Here is a 26,092-nt window from a genome sequence, read left to right as displayed (position 1 = left end):
ACTGCTCTAAAATTACTCTCGTCTATTTGATGTCACTTAGAACCAGTTTGTGTAAAGTATCCCCATAAACCACTGTCACCCATCCACAAGTATATATGCTCATTTGTGAAATCCATATTGTTAAGACAGCAGAGTTAGTAGCTCCACTGTAATCCACCCCTCTCTCCAGCTGTAAAAAAAGGATAAGCATCCTGTCTGAGGGTGCCATTTGAGGCTGACCATATTCTCCCCTCTCAAGATGCCTACCATGCCTAGGTCAGGATTCAACATTAACTTTAGGGTGGTGTGGAAAAAGGTGTTATTGATGCATTTACTCAAAAAGCTAATGCGGATCCATGCTGCATGAGCAATTACAGACCTATCTCCTTACATACAGCTCTTGGAAAACGTTTGGGAAAACTGGTTTTCAGATTACCAGGTTTATTTAAGATAAAGGAATTCTCCACCCCTCTCAATCTAAATTTTGCTCGCTCTGGTTTCAGCACAGCAATACTGTTAGAAGTCACAGAATTTATTAGAAACTGTATCGACCAGCGAGAAAAAAGGAGTGATCATCTTGCTTGATCTGCCAGCTGCATTTTAATATGGTGACCATGATATTCTTCCCAAGAGATTGGAAGAGGTAGGACTTGTGGACCTAGCTTGATGGTGGCTGAAACCCTTTTTGTCAAATAGAGTACAAGTGGTCTACTTATCCCCATTCATGTCCAAAGATGGGGAAATGAGTGGTGGAGTGCCGCAGGGCTCGGCGCTAAGCCCCACACTATTGTAATTGTAATGAGATTTCTAGAGCGCATGGCTGCACTTGAGCGTCCCAGCGCTAAAAGACTTGGGACTTTAATATGATGTCATATGCGGGGGTGAATTCCTGGGTGAAAACAACTCACTTCAACATCATTACATTGCAGAAGATCATCCCTTTGATTTCATATCAGGGCCATCCAGCACGGATCTGCAAGATTCCTACTTCCACGTCCCCATCCAGGTAGATCACCAAAGATAATTGCAGTTCACAGTGGACAATTATTTCCATTTCAAGGTCCTCCCATTTGTGTTCAAGTCAGCCCTGCGAATCTTAACCAAAGTCCTGGTGTCTCAAGAAGCTTCACTTCATCAGGAGGAGATCTTCATTCATCTCTTCCTAAACAATTTGCTTATCCACTCCTCTACAAGTTCCCAAGTAGTGCACTGTAGGAGGCTGGCTTAGTATATGGTGCACACTTATTTAAGTGAAGTACCTTGCACTAATCCAGACAACCCTTTTGGTGGTTTTAGTGGTCTCAGACAACCTTAGAAAGCTCTCTAAGTGGTAGCTGTGAAGAGCAGCCTTCTGGCTTAGTCCAGAAGGATTGTTAAACAACTTATTTTTCCAGATCTACTCATGTAGTGTAGGTTAAACGAACAATAACCACACAGTGTAGTTATAAAAATAATACACAACACTCAAAAGCACATCTCCTACCCGGGGATATCAACACAAATACACAATACTTTAATTGCAATGTGTAAGTAAACACAATGCACAATGGTATCTAGGGGGAGACCAAACCATATACAAAAAAGTAGAATGCGAACTGCGACCAATGTCCGGACATGGACTAGGAGACTCAGAGCTGGGGACACAAGGAACCACCCAAGGTAAGTACCCAGGAACCCATGGAGGCTGTGTGCAGAGCGGAAACACAGCTGCATACGCAATAGAAGTCAACTGGAAAGTTGTGGTTGCAGTTTTGAATAAAAAGGGCCCTTCCCACTGGACTCTAAAGAAACCCAGTAAAAGACAGAGGGTTGGAGAGTCACCCCACCCGTGAATACCCCAGGAACCAGTATACCTACACCAGGGAAGACTGGTGCATAGGTGCGATAGGACCTCAAACTGACGTAGACAACAATGAAGGACTTCAGTAAAGATGCCGCTGGCGAAGACTGTGGAAGAGTCCTGTGGAATCTGAGGATGGATTCTTGAAGAGAAGGACCTGCAGGCAGAGGGGACCGAGTGTATGCCACTCGGAGGTGACCAGGAGGCATGGAAAAGCAATGCCCACTAAGATCAGAAGATGCAGGAGTGATGACAGTGACCTTGTCGCTGCAGCCGTGAGGACCAGGCGATGCTGAGGAAGACCATGAGCCATGCACAAGCTGTCCCACGTTGGAAGTCGAGAACCATGGGTTCTGTGTCTAGCGGGAGCACCAACAAGCCTTGGCAGCTGCAACAGGCATGGAAAACGAAGGAGAAATGTTGGGACAAGGAAGGTCCAAGGGTCTCACCAAGTGCAGGAGAGTCAGAGCAGGCCCGAGCAAGCAGGTGACCCACTAAAGCAAGAGAACACCCTCAAGAGCACCTACAGGCCGAATGCACAGGAGTCACAAGAGGACCTCAAGCATCTCACCAAAGATGAAGGCCCACGGTGTAGAGAATGTGGTTAGGACAAAGATCGTGGAAGGAAGAGATGCTGGAGCTTCTTGTAGCCCAAACAGCTCTGGAGTGCAGGGCCAACAAACCTTGTCCACGCTGTGCATAGGGGTTCGGTCCTTGCGGTTCCGACGAGGAATACTGGCCTTAAAATTGCAGAGAGGGCAGGTCAGGCCCTGTGGGAGTTGCAGGAATACCACGTGTTGCTGAGCGTTTCAAAGTCCATGGGACTTCAGGCACAACAGACCGGTCAACATCGTTGTAGTGTCTGCAGATGCAGGGGAGTAACTCCTTTACTCCAAGGGAGAGTACATTGGATGTCCTTGATGCCCACAGGTCTGTTGAAGATCCTGGAAGATGCACAGACAACAAAGAAGACTGGAAGAACTGCAAGACCAGGATCAGGAGAAGTCTTCCTTGATCCAGTCTCGGTTCCAGGCAAAGTCCAATTATCCCGATGGTCAAAAAGTGACGTGGTTTCAGGGTTGATTTTTGTCCCACGACGAATCTGAGGATCCACCCACAGGTAAGCCCTTAATGACAGATCGTAATATCTAGCTATATATATATATATATATATATATATATATATATACATATACGCATCCTAAGGTTTCTATCTCTGGAGGCTAGTCCTTACTTCCTCTGATTTGCTTGCCTCAGCGTTGTATTGAACGTGTTTGTCAGATGTTTGCTGAAACCTTTGTTTTGGAAATATGGGGTTCACGCAGCAAAAGATGCATTGCAATTGTTTAATCCAGCGAATGAAAAAATGTGTTTTAAAATGTTTACATTTTTTAGGGATTTATTGCATTTACATTGATTATGCACTTGGCATTGTGAAAAAAAAAGTGGAACTCATTCTGGATCTATATTTTATTAATACAATTAAACTGTGCAGGAACATATCAAGACCACAAACTTTTTTTTCTCTGTGCCTTCTCAGTATGGGGGATAGTAGATGAATGGATTCAGAGTGCCCATAGGTAATAAACTGGGTGTAGTGCATTTTGGAAATTTGGAAAGCTGCTGCAAGCAAAATGCCAGTATAATGTGTAGGTCTTTTGGTTACAGGTATCACCCCTGAGCTGCATGGGAACCATATATTTCTAATATCATCACATCATAAAATTTCTATTGCTGGGTGACAGACTGCCCTCACCCTAATTGGCTGGACGGACAACACGCTAAACAAAACAGTTGTCAGACTTTCAATATCTTTTTCCCAAAGCATGGTAGTTTCCTTTAGTTTAGGGATTTCCATAGATTTGAGCATGGATCTAAACTCTAGACAACAGAGGATGTTTTGATGGGGAGGGAATTACATTAGGGATGTTTGCAGTAATTAAAACGGGGTCGGCTTGCACTCTGGTTAATGTACCAGTCCAAGGCACTTCAGAAAACTAGAGGCACAGGGGAGTCCACTGTGTTGTGGCTTGCGTGGATGCAATATGTGGTATTCTCAAAGTATCCAAATCTCGAAGTACGGATACAAAAAAAACCATATTCCTCCCTTCTCTGTGATCAGAATTCAAAAATTTGAAGCAAATGGTAGAAGTCCTACTATCCGGTGCTCCCACACTTTGCACAATACAAATGGTCTCCCACATGTATAGGTGGGCCTACTGCACAAACAGGCGACAATTGTGACCATGTGAAGACCACATTGATACTATATTGACTTCACACTCTCACATATTTTGCTTGTTCCTGTCAGGCACAAAAGGCCCACACACATATTTTATGCACTGTTTTAATTGATAGGTATGTGGGAACACTGGATGTTGGGAGTTTTGCTGTTCCCCACACACGTCTGAGCTTTCCATCACAAATATAAGGAAATCCTTTTTTTAACTATTGTTTGCCCTGTGAGGGATTTCTGCATAAGAAAACGTGGTGACTTCCTCAAAAGCCAAACCAGTCAGCAGTCCTTTAGGTGCCTAGTTTTCAGAATTGTTTTGGGAATTGGTAGGTTTTCTGAGGTGCTGGATGATGCGAGGCTTTCACCTGTGCCCCAGCACGTAGCCAGGTGCGGAGGAAAAAAGTTGGGTTCTAAAGAAATAAGTCCAAAAAGCATCCAGGCTCCTCACTGGGTGCACACGTGAGCATGTGACGATCTGGGCACTTTCTTTGTTTTTTTTTTTCTTCTTGTTTTCCCGAGGCTGAGGGAAAAAATACAAACAGTGTCTTGGCTCTTTACTGGGCACAGATGTGTGTCTTTGTACCCCAGCAAGGAACCAAGCGCTGTGTGGATTTTTGATTAGGCTAATAAAAATTACAAAGAGCACTTGACTCTTTGCTAGGACATGGACACACTGCTTCTTCCTCTCGAATGCTTCTCTTGCTCAGAGAAGCTCTGACAGATGAAGGAGCGGTCTCAAACTGAATGGGGAAGAGGCGTTTAGGCATTTCTTTGGTTGGTGGTGGAAAGGAGGGTGGGGACCGCAGCGATGCTCTTCCGGCCCCCTCTCCCCGCTCCCACCTCCCTCCCACCAGGAGAAAAAGTGGTTTGAGGTGGTCAGCATGGTTAGAGAGGAGCTGAGGGCAGGAATAACTGCCTTTAGGATAGCTCATAGCCCTACACACCAGCTGCTTCCTTGCTTGGACCAGTAATGGGCTAGGAAATCCCTCCCATTCCATCTATAAGTGTTAGATGCCATTTGTGGCCTCCGATGCATGTAAATGCAGTGCCCCGGAAGTGAGCACCAGGCTGGGCGCCGTAGCAATCCCTATTCAACAATTTAACAAACAAAATTCCGCAAGTTTTTTCCCAGCCCTCAGCTCCCGATCATTTCCCCATCCATGCCAAGAGACCTGATTCAGACGGAAGACTCCCGATTTTTTTTTTTTTTGCCAAAAAATAATTTATTTTGGGTGTCTCCCCTCTGAAATTGTTTTGGCTTCAATAGAAGTGAATGGGAGAAATACATTGTCCCAATGTATATATTTTTTTAAAGCTCCCACCTTCCTTTTCGGAAATGTTGCCATGTATGTTTACCCCCTCGAATTTTGACAGGCTTGACCTCGTGTAATCTTTCAAGGGGAAACAATGTGAGATAATTGTCTCAAGACTCTGAATTCCCATTCCAGGGCAAACATATATTTGTATAGAGATCGAAATTTTGTAATGTGGATCCAAGTGTATCATTCTCATGTAATTTATGTTTACCATGTTTGTAGGCTTAGACCGTTTCATGACGTTTTGATTTTTAATTCCAATTTTGTCTCCATTTTTTTTGTTTTTAATTTCTTCATTCTGATAACCTTATTTAATTTGTGCAAAGCCCTCTGCCTTGTAGGCCCTATACAAGTCTACAAATAAAAACACAAGTTGTTTTCAGTGTCTCTTTGTGTTAATTTCCACCTTTTCAACAGCACAGTAAATGCACCATTTTCCACTTGCTTTGTTAACTGTAGGATCGCGTACTTCAGTCATTTGGCTATAGCCCCTTAATCCACAAGCGTTTTTTGTAAATCCGCCAGTTTACTGTTTATATACATGTATTGCCTGGTATGATATTAGTTTCATTATATTCTCTGCAAGCTCTTCGAGAGAGAGGCACATACAGAGCTGCCTGCCATTGATAACCATCCCTGAGGTATGCTTCTGGCTGTCAGGGGTGTTTAAAAGGGACATTCTCCATTTAAGAAGTTGTTCTGCTATTTTCGTTTTTTTTTTATCACTGAAGTTAATCGTACCTGTGTGTGAGTTCAATTAAAAACTGATCCCCCAGGGCTGATGATTTTATGTTTTGACTAAGAATGCGTCTGTTCTGAAAGCTACTATGGTTGTTGAATTGTTTTGCATTTTGTAGTATGTAATATATTGAAGCTCCTGGTTGCTTTTACATGCTGCTGGACCAGGTCATTTCTGGCACCTCAATGTTACTTGGGGTGTAAGAGTGATGTTTACAGCGTCCCATATACTAACCTATTGCGGGAACATGAAGATGAGCGTGTCTAATTGTACTTTTTCTTTTTCCAACATAGGATATAGCACAAATTTATGGAATTACAGCAATGCCCACATTTATTTTCATCAAGAACTGCCAGAAGGTATGTTGTGTGATAATTTCATTTTTTTAATGTTATTGCATAATTTTTTGATCTTGTATGAATCTGATTTTAGGGAGTCAAAAAGTAGCACCCTCATACCCTGTGTATTAAATATAAACATGTGACTTGTATGCTGTCATATGGCCTTTCTAAATTAGCACATCCAGCACTCTGTAGCAGGGTTGGTGATTGTAAACTGCGCCTTTGTGAATCGGGGGGGCGGGGGGGTGCAGATATTGAGATACTCTAAACTGGAACTGTGGGCCATGGTCATGTTGGAGCACGGGTTTTCTCTTTCATCTACTCATCAATCCTAAACCCCGCTGTCCAGGTCGGTGGATCTTAGATGTCGGCAGAAATGTAAGGAGCTGCAGTCAATATAAAACTTAATCAATTATCATTTCTTCTAGTTCAGTCAAAGAGATTTAGTGTGAGTTGAAAGGGTTTTATTTTAAATCTTTTAGTGTGTCATCTTTATTAAAGTATTTTCCAAGTCTCATCAACAAAGGTTTTTATAATCCATCAATTAATATTCGATAATAAAGTAAATCAATATATTAGCCAATAATGCAATCAATATAATAATAATGAAACAAGCAAGTTCCATTCTAAATAAATCAAAATCCGAGAAGGAAAAAAGGTGTATATTCAGATACGTATGAAGGGTTCTGATGAAGAAATCAAGCATAAACATGAAGCATTACCATTCTAAGGTGAAAGTATTCTCAGCTCAAATATCTGCAGACCATGAAATAAGCTAAGACTTCTCTTATAAAGAATTCCAAGGAACTCAAAGGGTTTCCTCTCAGAGTGTTGGGGAGGCACAGAATGAGATGTTGCTCTCAGTCTAAGGTAAAGAATGAATGAAAATCTCAGTCAATCTGCCCTGAATTAGTCTAAAAACACACACTGATATAAATACACATTTTATATGTAGCAACTTTAATTTTTTTTCTTCTTCATGGTGACTAATAAGATTCCACCGCACTCCTGGGAACAGCTTTACTCCCCATCTTCTCTCCAGAGTACAATCGTCTTTTAACCATGTGTCCTTGAATGTTGCAGCACATCCGTTCTTGTTTTCCACAAATTTCTTCCCATCAACCATTCTCCCTGTCATCTGCATCTTTTTGAGGTGAGAACCTCACTATCAGTCATCTAATACAAACAAGTGCCCATTCACTAGCTAAAAAACAGTAGCTTCCGAAGTTGCAATGTTTACAGCAGAGAGAAGAAAAACATCTTGCACAATGGTTGTTTGATTTGAAAAACAAGCCTTTCAATATTAATATATTTTCTTATTTATTCATGGCATCCTCCTTTATGTCCAGTTAAGAACCAATGGTTCACTTCTATGTTACAGGCCATTAGTTTTTTAAGTATGGTTGCCTACTACAAATGTTGCATTTAACACATTTTATTTTTAAATGTAAACTCTACACAATATTTCAAATAGATTTGCAGCAGAAATAGGATAGTATCATAGAGTTGATAACCTCAGGAAAGATTCAAACAGAGCTAGACAACACCACTAACATTGTCGAAAGAAAATATCTAGCCATTCCACAAGTATGACAACTTGAAGCTGAGCCACTGACAAGTACACAAGATTGTTAGCAGCTTACACCATCCCTCCACCACCAGCACAATCACCTTCCAACACTTTTTTTTGTATTTATTTTTTATATTTTTAAGTTGTAAAGATGTATTAGAAAAATATATAGTTCAAGTATGTAATTTAGGTTTCTTAAATGAGGATAAGTTATTTCTTTAAAGATACGAGTTTTGGGCAGAAAGTTAGGCTGTCGCAAACCCATCATTAATATTGCTTAAGATTGTTACATAGCAGAACACTGACTTTTTAAAAAGAACCAAGCTGTTCAGTATGTAGCTTATGTACAAGCAGAATGTTCTTGTTCAAAGTTGTGGGGGAGTTGGTAATTGGTAACAAGACAAGTGTAAATTCAGAACTAATGTATTCACTGCAGCATCTGCTGCCATGTATTCCTCACCTTTGACTGAAACAAATCCCTAATCTTCCCACATTGTAAATAATTCATCAATGCCCAAAGGAATGTACAGATAATGGGACCAGTACATTCTTACCATCAGCTCTGCTCTACAAAAAGTTTCATAGGATCATTTTGATCCTAAAAAGTCCGAAGAGGGCTTATGGGGTGCTTTGAGTGAGAACAAAGAGTAAAGTTCTAATTGGCCTACCTCCAGAAGCCCAGAATGCTTATTTGATTTCTGCTTGGATTAACGGTCTGATTATGACTCCATTCACTGAACAGCAGCTTCAAGCTGTTTTCCTGCATTCTTCCCTTACCCAGTGTCATGCCCTACCCTTCATCGCTTATTCAGCTTTAAAACATATTTACTGCCATGTTTCCCATTCGGCTTTCCTGCTCCGAGTTGCATGCAAATACCCATATTGGGGTCTGATTACAAGTTCCTCGTAATATTCGGACCAATGCATATACTCTTGCTTTAGCATTGGTCTGAATTACGAGTTTAAAGGTATTTAACTCATCCGATAATTATCTGATATTCTAAATAACTAATTCTTCACATTTGCACAGATCAAACCTGCTTAAATTTAACAGGGGAAAACATACAGTATTTGCCATATCAGGCAGATTCTGGTGCGTTAAACATCAAAATCTGCATGTTACTCCTCATGAACTCTTAATAGGTGTTATTTATTACATTAGATAAATAACGTACCCCATGGTATCATTATTAATAAGGCCCTTGGAATCTGTGGTTTGCCGAATAAGCTTTTGTGCAAACCCATTTCACCCTATGGGTTTTTTTTTCTGGTTCAAAATGACCATCTGCCTCAACAAGAAACAGATATCATTCCATATCCCCTCCTTCTTACAGCGAAGGCAGAACAGTAAACACTGCCCAAAGCTGATGCTGCCTGAACCCTTTGCACTCCTGCACCTAATCGCTTTTATTGTAATGTATCTCGGTAAAGAGTAAGCCATTTTTATTTATCTGCTGCATTTCTTGCTCTGTATCATGGTGGAGGTATTTGTTCCCCAAAGGCTTGTAGAGAAAAATACATCAGGCACAGGTATACTAACATTTGGTGCAACGCAAAGCGGCAAGACCACTTTCTTCGTTGCCTTGCATCAAATGCAGGGAGCAGGAATGTGCCATTTGTACTACAAAACCACATATTTCTGCTCTCTCTGGCTCACTAGAGCATATGCAGGCACCCTTGCACCGTGGTGCAAGATGTCGGCATTAACAGCAGGATTGGATTTGTGCAGCAAGGGACACCTTCTGAACAAAAACAATCCTCAGAGGCATTTTCCCCTTTCTGTGCCCAGCAGAATGCAGCACACATAGAAAGAGGCAATAATGGGGAGAAATAAACATATTTGGGATGGATTATCATTTTGATGCATTTCCAGGTTTACTATTCTTAGTAAATCTGGGAATGTGCTAAAATCCATGGGTGGATGCATGAGAACACCCACTCTCCACCCAGGGAACATCTTCCCAACCCAGAATAACAAAAGGTAGCGACTTGCACTGCTGTGCATTACTCTGGATTTACTAAGCCATTCAGAGCCATGCAAGTGGCTTAGTAAATCTGACTAAAGGGCTCGCGTTGCCATGCGAGCCGTTAGTAAATCTGAGCCCTACTACTTAACGTGACGTTTTTTACTTTTTTTGATTCTACATGTTGTAAAGAAGCATGGCATCTCAATTTCTCATTTTTATATGGATATTTCTTTTTGCTTTGCAGGTTGATGTGTGCACAGGAGCTGACATTAAGAAAGTCGAAACAAAGTTAAACCAGCACAAGTGATCACTCAAGATTTATGATTTTTTTAACCATTGTTAAGTCATTATGATGCGAGCTTGTATTCAAGCTGGATCGTAGCATATGACGAGAGCAATAAAGATATATATTGTGTACATTTATTGTGTCTTTCATACACTTTAAAATTATCGTTACCTAACTCTCATTTGATCCGTGCAGTTCATGTAATTTTTAAAAAATGTTTTAAATGCAGGTAAACAAAAACACCCATCTTATAGGAAACAATTTGTCATAGGGAGGGGTTAAAGCCTTTTCATACAATTGGAATGAAATGTGTCCTTGCAATTGCAGATGCAATTCTTTTTTCAGGTATTACCTATAACACAATTGGTTCTTTAAACTGTCTGTGACCGCATTTCACTCTCCCAGGTTGGGAAGTATTTCAAGTACTTTCCTCCCTCAGCCCTTTTTTTTCCATACACGTCCATACACGTAGCCATATTTCTCTACAAGGTAAAGGCCATAGCACCTACCACCACTGAAGAAATGCAAGCCTGACCGCACGTGGCCTAATCTCCCATACTCAACCATACAGAAAAGTGATGGATGGAATGCTTGAATTAATCTCAGCCATTGGTAATTACTCAAGCCAGAACCCAGCACATTGTTATTTTGTACACCCTCCCACCTCCATTTGGACCCAGCTATAGGCAAATCAGTCTTGACCCTACTCCAATGGGAATAATCCAGCCCGAACTGGGTAAGCCAGGTCCTCCCTGAACTGGAATACTAGTTTGGGATTACCCATGCAATCATGTGATTCAGAGGGAATATTTGAATAATGTGCTCTTCCTTGCTCGCTGGCTTACATTTTGAAGTCAGAACTGGAGACAAATTCAATTGGTAACAAATGTTACCACAACTCTCTATGAAAATAGCACCCCACTTGTATGCCTGAGCCTATAGCTGCTTCAAAATATGTGGAAAATCTAAATTTCTGTCTTGCAAATTCTCACATTTTTGCAATGTGAGAAACCTACTAAACCCAGAAATTTCTGAAATCTTAAAACCCAGGGGAGTCCAAGGGTGGTGTGATATGCGTGGATCTCATTATGTTTTCTTACCCAAAATGCCTGCAAACCACAAATTTGCTAAAATCACACTTTTCCTTCTGTTTCTGCGGGGGAAAGTTCTGGAATCTGCAGGGATCCACATCATTTTACCATCCAGCATACCTACACTACTTCTGTTTTAAAATGAAAACACCTACACAGCCAAATTTGCTGCTGTACTACAGTCCTGAAGCCCACCTCCTATGCTCCTGTGAAGACTAACACCTGATTCAACATGTAGGCAATATTTGGGGAAGTACTTGCAGTGCTACTAAATAGTGTCCATACATTTCAGTAATATACATTTGGAAAAGCTTACAGAAATGAACATATTGGACCTTAGAGGTAGGCAAGCTACTGAAAGCTTGAGCCTGAAGCTCTGGTGCAGCTCGAGGACCTGCTGGAACCTCGATCCCATAACGAGCCGAGCTTTCATGTGGCTTCTGGATGCCACCCTCGCTCTAACCCCATGCAGATAGAGGTCAAAGAATTAACATTATAGGTAAAAAGAGAGACAAATACCCATTAAGTGGCTGAGCTGTACAAAGTGAAACCAGAAAACCTGGAAAAATAATGGCTTCCTCACTTGTGTGGAAATTTAAAAGTTGTGTGATTATGGGCACATTTTTTATTTCACGATCCTTCATCTTCTCCATTATCACATATGTAAGCACTTTCAAATTAGTGAGTTCATAATACCAGCTTTATGGAAACCTATTGAGTTTGATTTAAGAGACTATAAATTTGCTCCTATAATAACGGGGCCACAAACAGGTTTGGTATCACTGCTATCTCGATTCTTTTTCCACTAAGGACGCTGTCGCCAGTGTGGGGACAGAGTCAGAAATATTTATTTGTTTATGTTAAAGAACGGTTACTTTTAATAAGTACTTCCCCGTGCAGTGCGATGAGGTAATGTATTAATGTCAAAGCTTCAACGTACCACAAACGAAAAAGATCCAATTCGTACCATAGTGTCTGGTAATGATGCTGCCATGGCCAGCTATTCTGTAGATACAGACCAAGGTTTAGCAATGCAATTTAGTATGTCATGGTTAGTAAAGAAGTCCTGTAACACTGTCGTAAAAACCCCACTGAGCCTGATACATGTTGAGAGTCAGAGGAGCAATTAGAGACAAATTTCAGGGGGTGGGGGGCTAATAAATATTTCGGGGGGGAGGGATACTAATTCTTCCAGCAATAGGCAGAGTGGAGATGCAGGGGCTCTAAGAAGAGGTGAAAAACAACAAAGCCTCGTTAACAAGTAGATGTCCTTTTAAAGACCTGTGAAGTACTCGGGTGCAGCTGCAATAAGACGGGTGCCAGACCAGCCAGCCCACAGCAGCACAAAAACTGTCTGTGTGTGCGCCCAAGAAGCTGTCTCAACCCGGGTGTCACACACGACAAAGCCCTATGGGCGTTGCGCGCCTGTTGAGAGTACATAAGCTGCTTAGACAAACTATGGTGTGGCACGCACAGTTTGCTCTGCCATGATCAAAAACGTAGTGCCTGTATCTTTTTGTAAGACGGCCATTGAGCCTGACAATAGTAAAACAGTAAAATCTAAGAGCCAATGACAGTGATAATATTTTACCACATAAATTATATCCTATTAAGATGATTGTGCTGTGGCTGTGCACCTAGCATGAGGAGCTCTGAGATGTCGACCTGAATGATGTCACCTGGGATGCAGGATGATATATATATCTAGACCTCTTATAATACAAGTGGCGGCCTCGCGATCCCAGACGGACCCAGGACTTCCTACCCAGATGGCAGCCTCAGCCTCGCGGTCCCAGACGGACCCAGGACTTCCTACCCAAACGGCAGCCTCAGCCTCGCGGTCCCAGACGGACCCAGGGCTTCCTACCCAGACGGCAGCCTCAGCCTCGCGGTCCCAGACGGACCCAGGACTTCCTACCCAGACGGCAGCCTCAGCCTCGCGGTCCCAGACGGACCCAGGACTTCCTACCCAGACGGCAGCCTCAGCCTCGCGGTCCCAGACGGACCCAGGACTTCCCACCCAGACGGCAGCCTCAGCCTCGCGGTCCCAGACGGACCCAGGACTTCCTACCCAGACGGCAGCCTCAGCCTCGCGGTCCCAGACGGACCCAGGACTTCCTACCAAGACGGCAGCCTCAGCCTCGCGGTCCCAGACGGACCCAGGACTTCCTACCCAAACGGCAGCCTCAGCCTCGCGGTCCCAGACGGACCCAGGGCTTCCTACCCAGACGGCAGCCTCAGCCTCGCGGTCCCAGACGGACCCAGGACTTCCTACCCAGACGGCAGCCTCAGCCTCGCGGTCCCAGACGGACCCAGGACTTCCTACCCAGACGGCAGCCTCAGCCTCGCGGTCCCAGACGGACCCAGGACTTCCTACCCAGACGGCAGCCTCAGCCTCGCGGTCCCAGACGGACCCAGGACTTCCCACCCAGACGGCAGCCTCAGCCTCGCGGTCCCAGACGGACCCAGGACTTCCTACCCAGACGGCAGCCTCAGCCTCGCGGTCCCAGACGGACCCAGGACTTCCTACCAAGACGGCAGCCTCAGCCTCGCGGTCCCAGACGGACCCAGGACTTCCTACCCAGACGGCAGCCTCAGTACAAGTCCATCCTATGATTACCATAACATACAACAAGGGAATCAGTTTTACTATTTATCAGATCACACATGAACTGCCAGTTTGAGCACAACCTGTTCTCTGGTTCGAGGGGCTCCTCTCTCCCTTATTCAGTTACCACTTACCTGATCAGGGTTAACATCTGTTCATGTCAAGTCACAGCTGACTAGAAGAATAGGCTACCCTCTTATACAAGAACACGCAGCACATGTTGATTCACTACAAACTGGGTACTTTATTACTCATTACATACGCAATCACATAACATTACTATGTAACACATAACCTGCAAAGAAAAGTGAAAGATTAGGTTGTACACTCTAATAAGAAAGGGGTCGACATCACCTTAGTCGTGTGTAGCCTGCACTCAATGGTCATCTAGGTTCCCTTCTCGTCTGTGCCTCGGCTCGCCTGGAAGTCACACCTCCGCAGTCACGGATCTGTTCCCTTCTCCCTTCTCCGAGTCACTGGGACCTCTTCCTCATCGGCTACTCTCTCCTCTCTGGCTATTCTGCTAGAAGAGTATCTGTCTCTCGGTTTTTCTCCGCCTTCAAGTTTGTCATCTGTCTTCCCTGGAATAAGTAGTAGCTTTACTGCTAACGGCTAGATGCCGCCTACGGACTGAAGTAAGTGCACCGTATCTGCCTCAGACTTTCACTAATATAGAGGTGCATTTCCTCATGGAAAATTCCGGCCCGTAACCTGCCGCCCACCAAATTCTTGTACCTCCCCGTACCAAGGACACGTTCCCAGCCGGCCGGCCTGATGATGTGTCTTCGGCATGAAGAAAAATACAATCCTTCGATAAGGGCTGGCCTGAACCGGTTCTCTCCAAGCGAATAACACCTCATAACTAAAACATCACCCTTAACCTAGAAGCATCTCAAGCTGCCGGAGCAGAAAGAAAGATGGAGTCTCTCCCGTTTGAGGCATACCAGGCCTGAATTCAGCACGGCTCCATGAAATACCCTCACTACAGGACAGGTTATCCCTAATACTAACGAATCTATCCCCTAGGATATGTGTGCAAGCCCTGATCTATGGGGAAGAACACAGGATCATGTCGAAGTGCCTAGTAAATAGGCTCCATTCACTACTCTAACCCTTAGACTTGGATGGTAAGAGACTGAAGTCACACTAATCACCCGTCAACACAATAGGGCCGGGAAAATCGAGCAGTACAGCTTTAAATTATGAATTTGCTTAGTTCTGCCCTATCGCCTACTCTGGTACCGTTGTCATCATTATGTGGAATGGTGGCAATGCTAAAACACAGCAGAATTTGTAAAAAGCTTTTAATTACACATGCGCCTCTCCTATCCTTGGCACAAGACAGTCAGTGTAGTCTACAAATCATTACGACTTCAGATTTAACAGCACTTCCCATATGTTTGAATTTAAGCTTATAGGGGCAGATTTACAATAACTGGTGCATCTCTGCATATTAGCAGAGATGCGCCACTTATTTTGCGTCACGGAAAAATAGCCTTGCACCACCATGGATGCGCCACATATACAATGCGGCGCACCGTGGCGCAAGGATGTGAAGATGCTTGACGCATCTTCTGGCTTAAAGGCAGTGTATTACTGGAGTTGTGTCGCAAGCACAACGCAACTCCAGCAATTGTTAGGAATGCCTATTCCTATCATGCTGCGTCACTCCTTACGCCTGCTTCACGCAGGTGTAAGGTTTTAGTTTAGTAGTTTTTATTGAAGATAAAAAACACACAGGATAATTTAGCCAGTAGGAGTAAGTAAATTGTAAAACATGCCAGCAAATATAGAATATGACTATACAATAGGCTAATACTACGAAAGGAGGAAACAGAATTTAAACGGTATAAACAGTAAAACTTAAAAGTTTGCTAAGAACAGGCAATAAGAAGCAAAGCATAGTATACCACAAAGAAATATAAAACTCCTAAAAAGGTAGTAATGCGAATATACTATTTAAATAGAAGAGTGAAAATTTTTATCAAAAAGGAGAGAAGGGAAGAGAAAGAGGAAAAGGATAGGCGGAAAGAGAAAAGAGAAGTAAAGGAAAGAGAAAGGACAGAAAGAAAAGGGAGAAGAACAAGATGTTAAGAGTAGATAGAGACTATGATGTTGATGATAAGAAGGATGTAAAGGGTAGCCATAGTGGGTCGGATTTAATTTGTACGTGAATGGAGGATTGAGGGATAGAGGCAATTCTATGTTCGTCACAGATATAGTTCCACCAATGAAGAAAGGATAATTTAGAATGGTCTTTCCAGCAAGTGAGTATGACTTTAAAGGCCACAGCAAGAAATTAGTCTAACAGCGGAGAGGCAGGAGTAGCTAGATCAAAAGCTGGTGAAACAGTGCCCAAAAATACATTTTGAATATTAAGTTGTACATTATTAGGAAAGATCCGTGTACATTTTGACCATATCTCCTTCCAAAAGGCATAAACTTTAGGACAATAAAATAATAAATGTATTAAGGAGCCTTCAGCATTAGGGCAAGACCAACAAGATGATGTGACAGAGTGATTGAATTTATGTAGCAAAAGAGGAGTAATGAGGACTCTATTAAAAATAAAAAAGAGGGATTGTGTGAGATTTGCAGCTTTGGAGGTTTTGAATAGTTTCTGCCAAATCTTATCCCATTGTGATCCTGATAGAGTCAAGGAAAGGTAATGTTCCCACTCTAGTTCCACCTTAGATTTGACCCGTGTACAGATAGGAGTAGATAGAGATTTATAGATATAGGAGGCACTAGGAGTAGTATCGGAAGAAGTGTGAAATAATGAAGAGTCAGAAAGAGAGGAAGAAGGAGTTGGAGGAGAAGAGAATTTCTGTAGACACTCCTGTAGAATTGGGGCTAGCGTATCATATTGCATAATACAGGAATCAGGAAGATTGAAGGTAACTTGTAACTGATGGAAAGAGAGAATTACATTGTTACAATTAGTTGATGTACAAAAAGAAGGCCCTTTTCTTTCCATTGTTTGTAATAGAATGACTTGTGGCGAAATTTAATGTACTTGTTAAACCAAAGTGATGACGCTAGAAAAGATTCATAATTATTCAGGTTCTTAAAGAAAAGTGTGTGTAACAACATTTGGGAATGTTTCAAAATAGGATATTTGGAAATAAAAGTACAGTTAGTCATGTGTACAACATCTCGTATTGAAAATTCATTAAGCAAGGAACATTCAACATTAACCCAAGAGGGTTTAGGCAAGTCTTGATAATCCCTAGACAAAACAAAAAATTGACGAATCAAGAATGCATTATGATACAAATTAAAATCAGGGAATCTTACACCTCCTTCATTTTTAGGACGAATCAATTTAGCCAGAGCAATGCGTGCATGCTTGTTGTTCCATAGAAACTTTGTGCATAGTGAATTAATCTGGGAAAAATAATATTTAGGAATTTTGAAGGGTAACATAGACAATATAAGCAAAATCTGAGGAACGATCATCATTTTAATTGTATCAAGTCTGCCCCACCAAGAGAGGAACAACGGAGACCAGAGATTTAACAAATTAGTAATTTTAAGTTTTAAGGCAGAGAAATTCTGAGCAAGTGTATCACGAATGGTGGGGGTAAACCATGTACCAAGGTATTTTATTTTCTGGGGACACCATGTGAAATTAGACAATTCAAACATATATCTGTAGCATGAAGGATTTAAGGGTAAAATCTGTTTTAGAGAAGTTCAATTTGTAACCTGAAACCTTAGCGAATGATGCAATTTCCTTCAAAAAGGGGGGTAGGGAGGTTACAGGATTAGACATGTAAATAAGAACATCATCAGCATATGCGGACAGTTTAATTTGTTGAGATTTAAGATTGAAACCAGTAATGAGAGGATTACTTCTGATACGTTCCAGAAATGATGAATACAGGCCCCAGCTAGGCCCGCAGGACACAAGGGTTCGCTCTCCTGCAATGGAATCTACAAGGAAGTTGGCACGGAAACTGCAAAGTACAAAGACAAAGTTTATTAACCCTTAAGGGTGGTCCTACAATCCATACAACACCCTTCAGTATTGCATAGAGTAGCACAAAGAACTTGCGTACACGGTCCCCTTTTATACACAACAGAGGGGCTCATAAGTGGGTGGATACATCATGAGGCAAACATCTTTACCTTTTATGGACATTTTCGATACAGAACCAATATGTGGGCGGAGTAACCAATTTCCTGAGCCCGCGAAAACATGGTCAAGCGAGGATTAACTGATAACAGATGTGGTCAAATCTGGGCATGCGCCAGACGGACAAAGGAGCTATTTATAGACTGTTACTAGGCAGATTACAAGAGCAACTGACGAGAAGGTAGGACTCTTCTCGTGTACAGCACGTGGAGACATGACTATACAAAATGGAGTCCGGACATTAGACAACATAAGAAGAGAAACCCGTTCCGAGTAGAGGGGAGTTCATGTCTTCAGTGAATGCTTAATCAGATCGCTGTTTCAATTTTCAACAGACGACCCTTTCAGCATTTACTGAAGACATCCGGTTTATGAAAATAATCATCGTATATGTCAATTTTCATCATTTCTTCTATTTCTTTAGTCAAATGTTTCTGGTAAGTGACATTGGCAATAGCTTTCTTATCAGGAATACAGAGTGACACACATAGGGAACAGAGTAAAGGACCACATTGGATACAAATGCAACCGGAAAACAAAATTGCTACGATAATACAGAGACCAGTTAAAACCTTCCATCCCCATGTGGTGATCAATGCCCAAAACCATCCAGAAAAGGTCCAAGTGCCATTTTCTGTATGGATTTCAGATGCAATTTTATGTAATTTGTTAATAGCATTATAGACCGATGGCGTGTGGTCAGGAATAAACACACAACAACTACTTCCGATAATTTTACATGCTCCACCTCGGTCAGCTAACATAACATCTAACACCATACGATTCTGCGATGCAACAATTCTAGTAATTTGTAATTCTTCCGTAAGATTCCCAAGAGCAGCAGCGGTTTGATTTGTCACAGCCTCTACAACTCTTGTTAACCTTCGAACTTTCCTACTATTTAGGGCAGCTCCAACAAAGAAGAACAATCCTAAATTAAAATCAATATACTGCTGCAGACTAGTATCGGTCTGGTCGACGTCATCAATGGATAGAGTACGTTTATACCTATTTACAGTCACATTATTCAACAACTTCAAATCTTTATGATAAGATGCAGGTGCCAAGAATACAGGAGGTAATAAGAATGCTACATAACATACCCCAGAGCAACCGGCTGGCAAACGATAATAACCCTTATTCCCACATACGAAGTATGTATTATGGGATGCTAAGAAGGTACTGTTATTCAACCCATCAATATTCAGGATGGTGACACAATCGCTAACACCAACAGGAATATAGCCCACACTCTGGACGCACATGTCCGCTTGAGCCTGCGCCACTTGAATCACAAATCGGTCCTTCCCCACAGTGTCTCTAGTGTTCGTGAAAATATAGGGAATCGATTCATTGTCTGGTCGATACTCTTCCCATTCCCAAATTGTCCCATTCGCTTGGGGATAACCATCCTTATCTTGATGACATTCCCTATTAAGTCTGAAGAGTAACCGTCCCACTGTAGGTTTCCGTGTGGCAAAAAGCAAAGTGTACCATGCTCTACAAGAGCCATTATGAGAAAAAGGAAGAGGTATGAACGGAGTTCCTCCTTTCTTCTGGTGAGCTGGCATCATGCCACATATCCAACAGTTTGTAGCATTCGTGGCAACATGGGTATGATGCAACATCTGGATTAAAGTGTTATTCAAGTAAGACTGGCGGTGCTTCAACTCTTGATACGGAAGGGTATAAAAATAGTGCTCCTCAGGCACTGGAGTAGTCAAAACAAGCAACTCTCGAGCAGGAGTCACATCCTCCACAAACCATGTGGTTATCCCAACAATAGCTACTGTAAGAATAAAACCTGTTGCACAAAGGATTTTCTTTTTCTCCATTTTAGAATGAAAAATCAATATCTTCCTGAAACTAAAAGGTTGTCAGAGCTCTTCCCCTTAGGCAGCGGTTGATTTCTTCACCAGCGGGCCAAGACGGGTGTCGCTACACTAATGCAGGGCTGATCCCCCCCCCCCTTGCCACATCGGCTCTCCGTTTCACTAACCTAAGGGCCGTTCTGACAACCTGTCCTGATACTGAAGAATTCACTTCCTTGGTCTGAGATGATATCGTCTTCCTCCAGGAATCACGTGGTCCGGAAAGAGCTCCTCAGTGTCGTTCGGTTCCACAGCACGGCCTTTCTCTGCAGTCAGAATTTCTCGATGGTCGGTCAATACAGCAGGCTCCACCAATCCGGGCGGCACTTTGCGACAGTGCAGGGAATGGATCCAATTCTTTCGGTTGGAAACCCGCACAGCCGTCCTCGTTGCAAGTAGGACTTGCTCAGGACCAACCCATCTCGGCTCCAAGCTGTTCGTCCTTTCAAAAATCTTCAGCATAACATAGTCTCCAGGTCGGAGACTATGTCCTTCGCCTGTGGGCCGATCAGGGAGCGCCTCTCGGACCTGTTGATGAATAGAAACCAAGTTATCCGTTAACTGTGCCAGATAATCATTCATCATTACACAAGGTACATCATACACAGCCTTAGGCCTTGGTGGACCCCAAATATTCATTGGGCGTCCAAAAACGATCTCATAAGGCGTGAGACCGGTTTGAGAATGTGGTATCGATCTAATTGACAATAATGCCAGCGGTAAAGCATCTGGCCAAGTCAAAGAAGTCGAAGCTTGGATCTTAGCGATCTTGAGCTTCAGCGTACCATTATACTTCTCAACCAGTCCTGCAGACTTAGGGTGAAACACTGCATGAAACTTCTGGGTAATGCCTAGACCCTTCAGAACATACTTTATAACATCCGCTATAAAGTGAGGTCCGTTATCACTCCACAGCAGTCTACAAACGCCATATCGAGGGAAGAACTCCTTCAATAGCATCTTGGCTGTAGTCATTGCAGTATTATCTTTCGTAGGGTATGCCTCAACCCATTTACTGAAGGCACAAACCACTACTAGAACATACTTCAAATTGTTACAGCGCTCAAGCTGAATGTAATCCATCTGCAAAACCTCAAAGGGTGCAGTAGGTGTCACAAATCCTCCTGCTGGAGTTCGAGTACCCTTTCCTGGGTTATACCTCAGACAAATCATACAGGTCTGCACTACCCTCTTTGCCGTGTTAGCAATCTCTGGATGCTCCCAGACTTGAGTAAGCAATTTTACAATTGCGGAAGCTCCAACATGTGCTAGCCCATGTGCCATCTGAACCATAGGTTGTACAAAAGCTGTGGGTAACTTCCATCTATCCATCTGCTTATTTCTCCAACAACCCTCATCATCCAATTCTCCATCATTGGACCACTGCTCCCGTTCTTTGTCAGAAGTGGTCCTCTGTATTTCCAGCACTTCTCTCTTTGCATCGTGCCATCTTTCTACCTGCGACTTCACTACGTACATGGCAGTAGCACCAGGCTGCATTGCAGTCTCCCGTGCCACCCGGTCTGCCAAAGCATTCCCTTCTCCAACTTTATCAACCACTTTCTTATGGGCACTACATTTGATTATAGCAATCTTCCTCGGATATGTCAATGCAGTCAAAAGGTTGTGAACTAACTCTCCATGCATTATCTGTCCTCCATGTGACGTTAGAAACCCTCTCTCCTTCCAGAGCAGGCCGAAATCGTGCACTACTCCGAAGGCATAGCGACTATCTGTATAAACATTCACACACAATCCTGTACTGAGCTCACATGCTCGTGTTAATGCTATAAGTTCCGCTGCTTGAGCTGATTTCTGTGGTATGCGTGCTGTCTCCACTATTGTTTGCAGTGTGGTAATTGCAAACGCTGCTGAAGTCGTACCATCTGGTAGCTTCAGGCATGATCCGTCCACCCACAATTCTCCATCTACATCTGGGAAGGGCGTATCTTGGAGATCAATACGACCCTTTGTCTGTTCCTCAGTCACAAGAATACAATCATGTGCTTTTCGTGCTTCAGACTGAGTTTCCGGGAACGGCAACAATGTAGCCGGATTTAACGTTACACACCTCTTTAACGTAATATGAGGAGCCAAAAGCGTCAACTCGTATCCCGTTAAACGGGCACTGGTCAAATGCTGCGTTTTTGTCTGATTAAGCAGGGCATCAACAGCATGGGGGACTAATACCAACAGTTTGTGAGATAACACAATTCCCTCGCTTTGGCGTATTGACACAGCTGTCGCCGCAACCGAGCGAAAACAACCAGGTAATGCTCGGGCAACAGGATCAAGTACAGCCGAAAAATATGCACAAGGGCGCTGCTTGTCGCCGTGCATCTGCACTAAAACTTGAAAATGCACATCCATCTTTCTCATGCACATACAGCGAAAAGGGTTTTGTATAATCAGGGGTCCCTAACACTGGTGCTGAACAAAGGGCCTGTCGCAATTGCTGGAAGGCAATGTCACACTCATTTGACCAGGGAAGCGGAATGGGTGTGTCTTTTGTCAAAAGGGCTAATAATGGCTTGGCTATGTGTGAAAACCCTAATATCCATTGCCTACAAAAAGAAACAAGACCCAAAAATGCACGCACGTCCTTCTGTGTGGAAGGCACTGGCGTGTCCAAAATTGCTTGAATACGATCTGGTGTGAGTGCACGCCCCTCCTTAGACAAAAGGTGACCCAAATAAGTCACCTTTGGTCTACAGAACTGCAATTTCTTCCTCGACACTTTGTGATTGTGAGATGCCAAAAAGGAAAGCAAGGATAACGTACTCTTCTCACACAGCTCAGGAGTGTCAGCCGCCAACAAGATGTCATCGACATATTGTATAAGGGCGACACCCTCGGGCAAAACAAAGGAGTCCAATTGCCTTTTTAATGCTTGACTGTAAATGCTAGGGCTTTCTGTGTAGCCCTGAGGGACTCTACAAAATCGATAAGACCTATTATTCAGAGTGAAACCAAAAAGGTATCGGCTATCAGGATGAATAGGGATCGAAAAGAAGGCATTTTTCAAATCAATAACCGAAAACGTGGTCGCCGTTGGCGGGACCAAAGTGAGCAACGTCGTGATATCAGAAACCACTGGATACTGAGGTATCACGATCTTGTTCACCTCCCTCAAATCAATGATAAACCGATAAACTTTGGCATCCGTATCTTTCTTCAAGATGGGTAAAATCGGACTGTTACAGACATTGTAGGGAACTTCCTCCACTACTCCCACCTTAATCAAATCCTGTACAATCTGTATGAGGGCCTCCTCCCCCTCCTGGGAAATACGATACTGAGGGAGGCGTGGTAACACCGCCCCCTCCTGGACACTAATATGGACAGGCGGAATCACCATCTGTCCCACATCGGTATCCGAAATGGCCCACAAAGTACGAGGGAGAGAAGCTAACACAGTATCCTCTGTTACCACACACATCCGTTCTGTCAAAGGGTGATTATCGTTTAATATCACACGTACTCCAGCGGGGGAGCAGCGGATCGTAGCTCTGAAATGCTTGAGCATATCCAGACCCATAATGTTGTCAGGCGTGTTCGGGGCAAGCAAAAACGGACAGGGTGCAGAAAAGGGATCAACCTGGAATGCAAGGGGTCGAGAAAGAGGGCTTCGAGAGAGTGTACCATCAAACCCTACCGATGTAACCATTAAGCCAGATGGGGGAGCCCTCGGAACCAATTGTTTAGACAGCGCACTACGAGTCGCTCCTGTATCTACTAGGAACCGATCAGTAGAACCCAAAACCTTCGCTGAGACATAAGGACCCTTCTGATCAACCGGCACTTCAACTGATTCTAACCCCCATCCAACGCATTCCTATGCATGCTGCGAATCATGGTACCCAGAGCGGTCCGTCCCTGACACTTGATACTGGTGCTGTCGATCAAAGACATTAGGTCTATCTCGCTGCTGCACGGTAGGTTCAAAACGAGCACGATCATTAGAATTCCCTCTGAGATTCGGGAAACCCCCTCTACCTCTCGGTGCACCTTGATTATGCCCCTGACGAGATGCATACAGCGCCGGACAATCTCTGGCCCAATGACCCGATTGTTTACAATACGCACATTGATTCCTATTTAAATCTGAGCGACCCGAAGGGGGACCATAGAATCCTCCCCTACCTCTATTGACTCCCCGACGGGGCGGACCATACACTTGCGCTAACATCACCTTCGTTTTCAAATCTTTCGATTTCTTCTCCTCCTGCCCCTTCGCTTCTTGTTCCTGATGCTCATAATACTGAGCTATAGTCAGGAGGGATGTCGGAGACGCGGTGGACCAAGAACTTTCACTCGCTTTTAAACGAGCTGCTATTTCCGGTAATAAATTCGTCACATATTTGTCGGCAAAAAGGTGTCGACCCGTATCATCCTTAAGTGACTGACCACTAAAATCATGAAATGTCTCCTCAAAGCGCGTAAAGAAATCTGCAACTGATTCATCAGCTTTCTGTTTACACGAGGCTAACATGTTCCAGTCAACCTTTTTAGGGGGAATAATTGTTTTCAACTTGGTCAAAATAGCAGCGGGGAGATCTAAGATAATCTGAGGCGGTTTCTGCGCGGGCTTCCTCTCCTTATCCTCATCCTCAATCTCAGACCACCGAGCCTTAAAAGCGGCTTGATCATCCACCTTCCGTACAGATCACCACATATCCGGTGGTAAAATAAGCCCAAAGAACAGATCTATATCTGCTAAGGTCATAGTACAAGAATTCAAGGCCCCTTCGACTTCTTCGTAAAAGGCCGCTGGATTCTTGCGGGGATCAGGCAATGCATTCTTTAATGCCATAACATCAGCCCTATGCCAGGGAGTATAAACCCAATTGTACACAAAATATCCCTTAGCATCGGCAGAAATAATATCCGCACTAGTTCCCGCTCCTTTAGGAGGAACATACAAAGGTGCCGCCTCTCGCATGGGTTTAGCATGCACTAGTTCGCCCTTATCTGACTGGGAGGAAGACAGCTGCTGGTCGTCCGCCTGCAAGGTCAAGCTCTCCTCCTCCTTGTTCCGGCGCGCTTTGTCCCGCAGTCGAAGCATCTCATCCCGTAGCGCAAACAGACGTCGGACCGCATCAGGCACCTGAGAGGGAGAGAAAGTACCATTACGTAGTGCTCTAGAATCCGACACTATCTCCTGCGGCTCAAAAGCATCAGAATATTTGCGAAAGGCAGCAACCACTTCATCAGAGAAAACGGCAGCAAAATACAATTTCTCCCTATCCTGCCATCCTTCCAGAATCGGTAATAACTCTGCAGAAGACAGCTTATTTGAAACTGCACGATAAGAAATTTTCCGAAGCTCACTCGAGCGCTCAAGAGATAACATGGATCGCGTGTCTATCCTATCTTTACCCGATCCGGAATCCTGGACTGTCGGAGCAGACGCACCTACATAAGGTGGCGGGGAACGATCTAATAGGAAAAAATCATCATCAAGATTAGTAAGGACAGGATAAAGAGGCTGCCGAACAGCATATTGACCCGACACTTGCAGCCTACGCTCTTTCTCTTGTCTCTCCGTCTGTTCTCTTTCCTCCCGACGCTTCGCTTCCTGCGCTCGCACATGATCATTCTTCCGTTGCTCTTTATCAAACAGCGCTTTCTCACGTTTTTCTCGCTCACGCACTTCCTTCACCCATAATCGCACACACTCGAACATATCTTGACGAGCACGCCGTTTACACATACACTGTTCCACATACTCAATCTTACGCATATCAAACGATCCATACAAAGGCCATCGTAACTCAGGATCCTTTTTGGTGTATTTCCTCCAGACTGTGCTGTACATTATAGAGGAAAGACCATGCTTCACATACATATCCCTATTAGGAGTCCCCTCTGGGGGGGCTGGAGCAGATTCCTCGAGGTTTAACCGGTTTCCAAAGCAGCAGCACCACTTACGGAGTGCGCTAAAAGCAGGCATGCTCAGAAATAATGCAAAATATGCAGTATTATCAAAAAAATGGCACTTAAAACTTTGCGCCGTTCAAATTTACACAACTCTGGAGAAATATCTCCACATTACCTGCCTATATGTGTTGCAACGCATATATTCTCACATCAATCAATACAAGATATGA

General features: G+C 43.5%; 1 protein-coding gene across 1 annotated transcript in view; it reads left to right on the top strand.

The window, feature by feature from the left end:
• LOC146862134 (thioredoxin-like) overlaps nt 1-10,407 on the top strand; it is a 54,731-nt gene extending 44,324 nt beyond the window's left edge. The window contains exons 4-5 of the mRNA XM_085641321.1: nt 6,404-6,469; nt 10,233-10,407. Coding sequence (XP_085497447.1) covers nt 6,404-6,469; nt 10,233-10,295 — 129 coding nt within the window. The 3' untranslated portion in view covers nt 10,296-10,407. The remainder of the gene's footprint in view (nt 1-6,403; nt 6,470-10,232) is intronic.
• Nucleotides 10,408-26,092: the final 15,685 nt, after the last annotated feature.

Source organism: Triturus cristatus, chromosome 2_2 (genome assembly GCF_964204655.1).
Source record: "Triturus cristatus chromosome 2_2, aTriCri1.1, whole genome shotgun sequence".
Taxonomy (NCBI): Eukaryota; Metazoa; Chordata; class Amphibia; order Caudata; family Salamandridae; genus Triturus; species Triturus cristatus.
The sequence above is the reverse complement of the archived record's forward strand: the minus strand, read 5'-3'. Positions and strand labels throughout refer to the sequence as shown.